The sequence below is a fragment of the Triticum aestivum genome, chromosome 5A, assembly GCF_018294505.1.
Source record: "Triticum aestivum cultivar Chinese Spring chromosome 5A, IWGSC CS RefSeq v2.1, whole genome shotgun sequence".
NCBI lineage: Eukaryota > Viridiplantae > Streptophyta > Magnoliopsida > Poales > Poaceae > Triticum > Triticum aestivum.
The window spans coordinates 551,710,578-551,721,252 of record NC_057806.1 but is presented as its reverse complement, the minus strand read 5'-3'; the positions used below and the strand labels follow the sequence as shown (position 1 = coordinate 551,721,252).

Sequence of the window (10,675 nt, the reverse complement as noted above, 5' to 3'; positions counted from 1 at the left end):
CACACGTATCCCATACTCCCGGCATGTCGCTGAAGACAAAAAGATAACTGAAGAAAATAAAACAGGACATGTGGTCAGAGGGTGACAGGAATAAACCAAGAAGACAACGAAAGATACCAAGCAAGTGGTGGTTCGTTCGGCCTCATCCAGCCACCCAAAAGATCCTGAGATTTTAAAAAGATCTAACCCATCCAGAGAATCAAACCCAAGATTTATATAATAGACACCCTTTCCTCTCCATCCTCAACTCCTTCCTAGCCAGAACTCTGAAGAAAAGCAGTAAAAATGGACAGGAAGAGGGTGGGCATTGTTGGTGCTGGTGTGAGCGGCCTAGCAGCCTGCAAGCACGCGCTAGACAAGGGGTTCAGCCCGGTGGTATTCGAGGCCGATGACACCATTGGTGGAGTATGGGCGCATACCTTGGAGTCGACGAGGCTTCAGGCGCCTACGACTTCGTTCCGTTTCTCAGACCTGGCATGGCCTGCAAGCGTGACAGCGACGTACCCAGGCCACCAGGAAGTCATGGAGTACATCAGGTCGTACGTGTGCGAGTTTGACCTCCTCAAGTGTATCAAGTTCAGTAGTCAGGTGTTGGGAGTTGAATACCTTGGTGCAACTGAGGAAGAGATCATGGAGTGGGAGCATTGGTCTGGCAATGGGACGGCATTCGGAGCTGGCAAGGATGGAAGGTGGAGCATCACAGTGAAGGACCTGAAAATTGGTCATGTTGAGGTACGTGCAATCCCTTGGGACCCTCATTATACCTGTCTTGCTCTGCCTCTGAGTTCAGATATCTACATGCTTGCTAATGCGCACATAGAGCTCAGGTTGCAGGTTGCGTCTAAATGGGGTATTCTGATTCTATTTTGATTTCAATATGATGTATAGAAATGTAGAATTGCAGTAGATAGCTAGGCAGTTGGCACAGATAAGTCCTATGCATCGACTTCATGTAAGTGCATAATAAGAGAGAAGAATCACACAACCAAACGAGAAATACTCTCTTTAGAGTGGTATAAAAATATTGTTCATTCATAAAATCCATAAATACATCACCTGACCAGAAAAATCTCAAATAAGATAAATCTGCTTGAATAATGTAATGCATTTTTACCTTATATACACGGAATCACTCTGTAGGCTATAGCACAACTATGTATAAGCAATCTCCTGTCACAGGTTTTTCAAGTGGATTTTCTCATACTGTGCATCGGAAGGCATAGTGGGACCCCAAATATCCCGGAATTTCCAGCTAATAAAGGGCCCGAGTTGTTCAAGGGGAAAATATTGCACTCTATAGACTACTCTTACATGGATAATGTGGCTGAATTTGTTAAGGGGAAGAGTGTGACAATAATTGGGTCCGGAAAATCAGCATTTGACATCGCTGCGGAGGTTGCTAAGGTGAATGGTGAGTCCCAAGAGAACTAAGACCTCACTAACTAGCAATAGTTGTTCAAAGGAATATATGCCTGACACAATTATTCCAATGCAGGTGCTGATCAGCCATGCACCATGATATATAGAACGAGGCACTGGCTGGTTGATAAATCCAGCATATGGGGAATTAACCTTAGTTACTTCTATCTTAACCGCATCTCGCAAGTACTTGTTCATAAACCTGGTGAAGGATTTCTGCACTATTTATTGGCTAGTGCACTCTCTCCCTTGGTAAATAACTACTTCCAACTTAAATAGAGTTTTGAAAGTAGTCAATGGTCAATTTATTTCATATAAGCAATTCGTGCATAGAAAGCTCATGAATCCACAAAACTCCTGTTATTTCAGAGATGGGCAATTACAAAAGTAATTGAAACCTACTTCAAGCAAAGGATTCCTCTAGAAAAGCATGGGATGGTACCTGACTACAGCTACTCCTTCGCCATGTCTTCTTGCTTGATTGCATTACTCCCAGAAGGGTTTTATGACAGGGTTGATGAGGGCAGCATTATTCTTAAGAAATCCAAGAAGTTCAGCTTCTGCAGTAATGGGATTATCATGGACGATGGAAATGAATGCATAAACAGTGATATTGTAATTCTAGCAACAGGATTCAGAGGAGACCAGAAGCTTAGGGACATCTTCACAGCAAACTGGTGTAGAAATATAGTGGTTGGATCATCAGATACATCAGTTCCTTTATATAGGTACAGGTTGGACAACTTTTTTTTGGTTGGCATATTTGGAGGACAATATATACTATGCTACAGAATACATTTTTTTCCCCTTCGGAACTGCACCACTACTTAACAAAAATAAGGGAAAGTGAACTAATAGTGCAGTGAGGACATAAGAAATCGCACAGAGAGTTCCCTAAATGGAGCCTACACTAGTGGAAATTATTCAATACAAGAACATATACATTCTGCAGTACTGCAATATCTTAGCAAACTAATACTCCCTCCGTCCCAAATAAGTGTCTTTGATTTAGGATAGAGGGAGTATATAACAACAGCATGCACTCACTTTAGAAGCTGTTAAGTACTTCTCTATCAATTATATAACACCATTATCAGCATAGTAGGCATCATATGTTTTCGTTTGAAAAGAATGATAATCTTGATAAAATCAAAATATTAATGTAGGTCGAAGTAAATTTAAAATGTTTACTTATGTTGAGTATAGTGACCTCATTTATTAAAATGTTTGAAATTAACAGAGAATGCATCCATCCTCGGATTCCTCAGTTGGCAATAGTCGGATACTCCGAGAGCCTTACAAACATATATGCCTCGGAGAGGATGGCCAATTGGGTAATCCATTTCCTAGCTGGCGGCTTCCAGTTGCCAAGCGTAAGATGCATGGAAGAGAATGTAACAGAGTGGGCAAAGTACAAGGATCTTTACAATGGAAAGTATTTCCGCAGATCTTGCATAAGCACCGTGAATATTTGGTTTAATGATCTGTTGTGCCAAGACATCGGATGCAACCCTAGAAGGAAGAAAGGATTCCTGGCTGAATGGTTCCAGCCATATGGACCTGCTGATTATGCAGGTATTTGCTGAAGGCAATAGCACCTTTCTCACTAGTGTATTCAATAGGAAAAGAAGATGAGACAAGAGTGCTACCTTCAGGGTTCTGTAGATGATTTTAGGAAGTGTTTGTCTTGAAATTTCAGTGTTACCATAACTACAGAAAATTACTTCTACAATTTTCTGGATGCATTATTGCTCTTAAAATAGTTCGTTTGTTTTGGATTTTGAATCCTTTGGACTTTTGTGAAGTGTAATTTTGTTCCTATTATTGTATAATATATACTCACTAGTAGAGTTTTTTTTCATACTGTTCCCATAAAAAAAACTAATAAACCCGTGCAAAAAGCAAAGTATGAAAAGTCCGAGACACCGAAACAGAGTCCGAAGCAAGGGCATTGCTTGGCTGGCTGGCACCGACAAACTTCAAGAAGAACACACAAATAGGTAAAGATATTACTGTTGACCATGCTATAACAAATGTAACAGAAGATGTTCTAAAGCTACAAGAACAAATACACATGTCTTGGAAACAAAGTTCATGCGAAATTGGCTTGAAACGTGCAGATATTACTTTCTACCGATGTAGAGTAGCCTCAAGATAATTAGTGAAATTTACTACCTTTAGTACATTGTGTGCGTCGTAGTCAGGTTTAGCATCGGTAAGCATCGGTAACTTGCAATCAGCGCTCTGAATCAAGTAAGTCCATACAATAAACTGAATGGACTAGCATGACTTAAGTCTTCCATTGATTGGTTCAAAACTACAAACAGCACAAGATCATGTTATAGTTCTCATCCAGAAAGATAAAACATAGTGAAGTCCGAAGCAACCATGATTGTTTTGCATTTGAAAGTGTTCACGAATTATATTTGAAAAACGTAAGTGAATAAGTTGCAGCACCTGGTCACTTGGGGCAGAAACTGCCAATGCATCCGGAAGTGATAATGCAACCACCAGCAATACTTGCAGGCTGATTTCATGAACAGCCATAGCCAGTGACCTAGTGTGTCGTTCCATGCGACCATTTCAACCGCAAGGGTCATTGTTATCACATGACTATTGACTGAATGTCATAGAATGAGATCCTCAGTTGAAACTACATTTGCTGCCATGTTCCTGAATATAGGTGAAGCAAGTCAGCATTGAAGTTGAACTACTACCATTCTTCCAGAAATCTTTTCAATCGGTAAACCATTCTCCTGCATCAGTTTCAGGAAGATGACAATATGCTTTATGTTTAATTTCCTCATGAAAAATGAACGCATCTACTAGACACAGCGTCAAATTAAAAACTGAAGGGACTTGTCAATTGATTTCCAACACTATTCAGAATTAACGACTGAAAAACAATAAGTGTGCGCACTATGAACCCAGAAACCCAGAACTTCAGCTACTCTACTTGTGACATATAGATTGTCTCTTTCAAGGGATTCCCTCCTCCAACCAAGTGTAACCACCACCACCGAATATAATGATCTTTTTTGTCAGGAATATAATAATCGTCTATAAAAAAATGGCAATGGGTCCAAATGACTACCCAAGAAATATTAGATGCCCAGCTAGATGATGCTCACCTCTGAAACCAAACCCACATGTCACAGAAGTGTTGTCAAATTCACAAACAGTGCATATTGAACCGTCGCAGCTGGGCAACTAAAAGGTTCCACTCTGGGTGTGCAGTTTTTTTGTGACTCATACTTACAGCTGTAAGTAACTTCCTTTAGGTTTATTACTGAGGTCATCCTGATGCCACCTGACCATAAGGTATGCAGCATCACCTCAACGTGCAATACGAGATAGTTTGTCGATATAAATTAGCAATCATTTTAAAACTCACCCATCAGCTAGCCATCTGTACACGTATAGCTGAAAACAAAAAAATAGCTGACAGAAGATAAAATAGCACATGGGGACAGAGGATGACAGAAATAGACGAAGAAAACAATGGAAGATATCAGGCAAGTAGTGGTTCAGCAGTTCGGCCTCATCCAGCACCCCTGGTTTACATAATAGACACCCTCTCACCTTCATCCTCAGGTTCTCCTTCCTTCCAAGAACTCTGAATAAGAGCAGCATAAATGGACAGGAAGAGGGTGGGCGTTGTTGGTGCTGGTGTGAGCGGCCTAGCAGCCTGCAAGCACGCACTGGACAAGGGGTTCAGCCCGGTGGTATTCGAGGCTGATGACACCATCGGTGGAGTGTGGGCGCATACCTTGCAGTCAACAAGGCTTCAAGCGCCGACGACATCGTTCCGGTTCTCGGACTTGGCGTGGCCAGCCAGCGTGACGGCGACGTACCCAGGCCACGGTGAAGTCATGGAATACCTCAGGTTGTACGCATGCGAGTTTGACCTCCTCAAGTGTATCAAGTTCAGTAGCCAGGTGCTTGGAGTTGAATACTTTGGTGCAACCGAGGAAGAGATTATGGAGTGGAAGCATTGGTCTGGTGACGACGGGAAGGCGTTCAGAGCTGGGAAAGATGGAGGGTGGAGCCTTAAAGTGAAGGACCTGAAAATTGGTACCGTTGAGGTATTTGCAATCCCTTGGGATATCTGTCTTGGTTCAAGATTCGAAATATACATGTTTGTACATGCACAAACATAGAGCCCAGGTGCAGGTTGCATCTAATGGGGTATTGTGATTCAATTTTGTTTTCACTATGGTGTGCACTGGTAGTAAATAACTATTTGGTATAGATGAGTCCAATGCATTGACTTCACACATGTGCATAGTAACTGCTAAGAAAGGACAATCACAGAACCATATGACAATTAAAATGTTTTTTGTCGAATGGTACAGATATTTTTCATTCATCAGACATAAAGGAACATCATCCTGAGCTAGAAAACTTTGAACTAAGACAGTCTGCTTGAACAATGTAATGCAGGAATCACTCTGTAGGCCATGCAGGCTGTAACTATATATAAGTAACATCATGTTGCAGGTTTTTCAAGTGGATTTTCTCATACTGTGCATCGGAAGGCATAGTGGAACCCCAAATATCCCAGAATTTCCAGTGAATAAAGGGCCTGAGTTCTTCAAGGGCAAAATATTGCACTCTATGGACTACTCTTACATGGATAATGCGGCTGAATTTGTTAAAGGGAAGAGTGTGACAATAATTGGGTCCGGAAAATCAGCATTTGACATTGCTGCAGAGGTTGCCAAAGTCAATGGTGAGTCCAAGAGAACTAAGACCGCACTAACTAGCAATAATTGTTCAAAGAAATATGTGTCTGACACTTCTGCCCCAATGCAGGTGCAGCTCAGCCGTGCACCATGATATATAGAACAAAACACTGGCGGGTTGATAAATTTAGTATGTGGGGAGTTAACCTTAATTACTTCTATCTTAACCGCATCTCGCAACTATTCGTTCATAAACCCGGTGAAGGATTCCTGCACTATATGTTGGCTAGTGCACTCTCTCCCTTGGTAAACAGTTATTTTCTACTTGACTAGAGTTTTGAAAGCAATCAACAGTCAATTTATTTTCATATGAAGAACTTGTGCATAGAAAGCTCATGAACCCACAATACTCCTGTTGTTTTCAGAGATGGGCAATTACAAAAGTAATTGAAACCTACCTCAAGCAAAGGATTCCTTTACAAAAACATGGGATGGTACCTGACTACAGCTTCTCCTTTGCTATGTCTTCTTGCTTGATTGCAATGCTGCCAAAAGGGTTTTATGACAGGGTTGATGATGGCAGCATTATTCTAAAGAAATCAAAGAGGTTCAGCTTCTGCAGTGATGGGATCAACCTGGAGGATGGAAATGAAAGCATAAAGAGTGATATTATAATTCTGGCAACAGGATTCAGAGGAGACCAGAAGCTTAGGGACATCTTCACAGCAAACTGGTGCAGAAATATAGTGGCAGGATCATCAGATACATCGGTTCCACTATACAGGTATAGGTTGGGCAATTTTTTGGGGTTGGCATGTTTGGGGACAATAAACAGTATGGTAGGGAGAACACCTTTTTTCCTAAAGAACTGCATTGCGCTAAACAATTGTAACACGAAAAGATAAGGGAAAACGTAAGCTGATAATGAGGTTAGGAAGTAAGACATCGCATTGCGAGTTCCCAAAATGGAGTCTACATGCAAAGCGAAAATCATTCAGTACAAAATTACATACATTATGCACTATTGCAAGATCTTAGCATATATATCAAAGCATGTGCCCACTTTTCAAGTTGTTATCTGCTTTTCTATCTCTTGCTTTTGCTCAACAAAAATAGCAAGCTTAATAAAATCAAACTATTAATTTAGGTGGAAGTAACATTTGCATGTTTACTTTGTCTGTTATGTATACTAATCTCATTTATTAAATGGATTGAATTAATTAACAGAGAATGCATCCATCCTCGAATCCCTCAGTTGGCAATAGTCGGATATTCTGAGAGCCTTACCGACATATATGTCTCAGAGAGGGTGGCTAATTGGGTAATCCATTTCCTGGCTGGTGGCTTCCAAATGCCAAGCGTAAGACGCATGGAAGAGAGTGTAGCAGAGTGGACAAAGTACAAGAATCTTTACAATGGAAAGTATTTTCGACGATCTTGCATAAGCACAGTGAATATTTGGTTTAATGATTTGTTGTGCCAAGACATCGGATGCAACCCTAGAAGAAAGGAAGGATTCCTTGCGGAATGGTTCCAGCCATATGGACCTGCTGATTATGCAGGCCTTTTCTGAAGAAAATAGCATATCTGTCACTAGTGTACTCACAGCAAAAGAATAAGAGACGAGAGCTGCTGCCTTAAGGGTTCTATAATTATTTCAGCAAGTCTTTGTTTTAGCAAGTTTGTTGTTAGCTTTACTACAGGAAATAACTCTACAGTTTTCTGCAGTACATTTTAATTAGAGCATCTCCTAAGAAGCTTTACGCTTCATCTTTTTCAAGAAAACGCAAGGACCTTTGCGATTCGTTCCATTATGAGCCAAAGATTACACTGTTTACTTTGTTGAGAAATACTCCCTCGAACTAAAACCACGACACTTATTTTGGAACTTAGGGAGTAACAGTTTTCAACCACAAGTGGAGTAACTGCTTAGTTTATCACACAGAACAAGAAATTGGGGGGCAGAAGGAAGAACACACAAATGTAGACTAGGAGCACCAAGAGATTTTCAAGGTAAACAACTGAGATTTACTCCACTGAACAAATGTACACAAATGTAGACTAGGAGCTACCCAATCGGTTTTCAGCGAACAAGCAGTAGCCAGTTCCTCGTACACCCTAACATGAAGCACAGACCAGAGCAAACAGCAGCAAGAGACTGCCTGCCTGCCGAACCATGAATCCTAGCTACTAATCTGATCTGTCGGTGGGGGCGCGCTGAGGCCTGGCATTTGGCCAGCCACTGTTTATTGCCATTCAAAAAGTAGGATCAGGTAAGTCAAAATCTAATTTCAGCCAAATGAATCAACTGTGACCCATGAGCCATCACGATTCAAATGATCAGGGTCAGCTACTCTGGCCGCAGGAGTCCTAACTGCAAGGGAAGAGCAGTATCTGATTCACTTGGAACTCGATTCAATTGGAAGAGCACATTCTAATGCGGTTAAGCCACGGAAGCAGGTCATGAGTAATTTCAGTCAGAACAAATACAACAGTCAGCAAAGCAGATCGATACCATACCGTGAGATCGCAGGAGCAGGAAAGCAGGTTGGAAGCAGAGGTGCGATTCCGACTCCAGGGCCGCCCATGGCCACGGACGCATTCCAAAGCTCCAGCCGCCAGCAGCACGATGACAAATATTTCTCACCCCTGTCCGCAATCTGTTCCAGAAATAGAAGGAATGTTTGGGGAGCTCGTACCTGCAACGCAGGTGCGCCAATGTCGACGCCTGAAGGTTATCACTCGACGGATTTGGCACTTGATTAAGATAAATGCGGTTCGTACAGGGACAAAGCCAACAAACAGATTTGGGGGTAGAATGGGGAATCAGGTAACGCAATCGACCGATTTTATCATGAATCAACAGAACCAGACTCCAAAATTCAACGATAAACTGCTCCAATTTCAATTCCATTCGATCCTACAGAAGATAGCGAACAACAGCGAGATGCTGCGATTACAGCAACGACCACGAACCCTAGGCACTCTAATCTGGTGGTGGTGGCGGCCTAGCCCCCGAAACCGTAGAGGGTGCGTCCCTGGCGCTTGAGGGCGTAGACGACGTCCATGGCGGTGACGGTCTTGCGGCGGGCGTGCTCGGTGTAGGTGACGGCGTCGCGGATGACGTTCTCGAGGAAGATCTTGAGCACGCCGCGGGTCTCCTCGTAGATGAGCCCCGAGATGCGCTTCACGCCGCCCCGACGCGCCAGCCTCCGGATCGCCGGCTTGGTGATGCCCTGGATGTTGTCGCGGAGGACCTTCCGGTGGCGCTTGGCGCCGCCCTTGCCGAGCCCCTTGCCTCCCTTGCCGCGCCCCGACATCTTCTCGCTTCTCTCTCTTCTTCTCCTGGGTGAGGTTGACCTGTCTTTCTTTGTGAGGTAGGTGGTGGCTGCGGTGGCTGATGGTTGTGGCGTCTGGACTTGGTGCGATTTATAGCCGCGCGGTTTGGGGGCAGGGAGCGGCCGCGATCCGCGTGATGCGGGGTGCGAGCCGTCGGATGGGGGATCGATGGAGGGGAGCGGGGGAGGAGGGGCGCCGCGGATCGGTGACGTGGCGGGAGGTTGTGTTTCTTTGAGGAGGCGGGATGCGGGAATGCGAGGAGCGTCTGCGCATCGGTGGCTGGCTGGCAGGTGGGACATCACAGTTTTTGGATGGTTTTTTTTTTTTGCGCGGGGCGCGTCGCTCGCTGCCGCGAAATTTCGGACGGATTTCTGGTTCGAAGGCGTAAACTCAGGCTCTTGCTAGGACAATTTGGAAAGAGTATTTCTATGTTTTCCGCTAGCGATTGATATATGGGTGTCTCTTTCGTGCATTGTATACAGTCATCTTCGACGCTATCCCTAAAAAGGACAACAATAACAGGAATCGGTCATTCAACGCTAGTCATAAAGGTCCGGCCGCAACACAAACACATTCGGATGAAGTTTTTGCAAACACGGCGAAATTCATTTGAATACAAACATAATTAACATAAAACAAGCAATAACGCCTATTCAACTAAAACCTAAAAAAATACAAAAGTAGCGCCATCTCGTTTCCGAAAACCAAAAAGTTATCATTCTCAGACAGTATTTTAGATAACTCTATAATCACATTCAAATACATTGATTACATCTAGTCTTTGAAAGGTAACTCACATACATCTTACCCTTAGAGCATCTCTAATAGATACCGCAAATTGAGTCATCCATTAAATAACCGTCGGTTTGTGGGATCTATCCTGTATCCTCGGCCCGAGCAGATCCGCAAATCGGGTTGTCCGTGCATTTTTTTTTTTGTGGCATCCCGCATCCGCGAGCCCATTTCCTCCATGTGTGCGGTAATCCACTCGATTTTGCAGGCTCCCCTTTCCATTGGTGTGAACCATTTCGGTCCGCTTCTGTTTCTTGCTTCCACTCTCCGTCGCCGCTGCCGCAAATCCCCGCCCCGTGCCGCATCCACTTCACCAACTTTCGGCCCGGGTGACCATTTGCACCCGTGGCTCGCCGCCGCCACCGGCGCCATGAATTCGCACGGGAGCTCGGCGCGCGGGCTTGTTCCTTGCGGATCTGATTGGGTCCAACAACTCTGAG

General features: G+C 43.6%; 3 protein-coding genes across 3 annotated transcripts; 2 read left to right on the top strand and 1 right to left on the bottom strand.

Moving 5' to 3' along the window:
- The first annotated feature begins 231 nt into the window (after positions 1-231).
- On the top strand, positions 232-3,278 carry LOC123104716 (probable flavin-containing monooxygenase 1). The gene is made up of 5 exons (XM_044526588.1): positions 232-732; positions 1,180-1,411; positions 1,496-1,671; positions 1,789-2,147; positions 2,660-3,278. The coding sequence occupies exons 1-5, from the start codon at positions 286-288 to the stop codon at positions 3,003-3,005; spliced, it is 1,560 nt and encodes a 519-aa protein (XP_044382523.1). The 5' UTR covers positions 232-285; the 3' UTR covers positions 3,006-3,278.
- A 1,670-nt stretch (positions 3,279-4,948) lies between these two features.
- On the top strand, positions 4,949-7,913 carry LOC123104714 (probable flavin-containing monooxygenase 1). Its single transcript, XM_044526585.1, has 5 exons — positions 4,949-5,504; positions 5,920-6,151; positions 6,235-6,410; positions 6,530-6,888; positions 7,332-7,913. Exons 1-5 carry the CDS (start codon positions 5,055-5,057, stop codon positions 7,675-7,677), a joined length of 1,563 nt encoding a protein of 520 aa, XP_044382520.1. The 5' UTR covers positions 4,949-5,054; the 3' UTR covers positions 7,678-7,913.
- Positions 7,914-8,985: 1,072 nt separating this feature from the next.
- On the bottom strand, positions 8,986-9,424 carry LOC123104715 (histone H4; the record flags this gene model as incomplete). Its single annotated transcript, XM_044526586.1, is given in 1 exon segment — positions 8,986-9,424. A coding segment is annotated over 1 exon segment (312 nt). The 3' UTR covers positions 8,986-9,112.
- Positions 9,425-10,675: the final 1,251 nt, after the last annotated feature.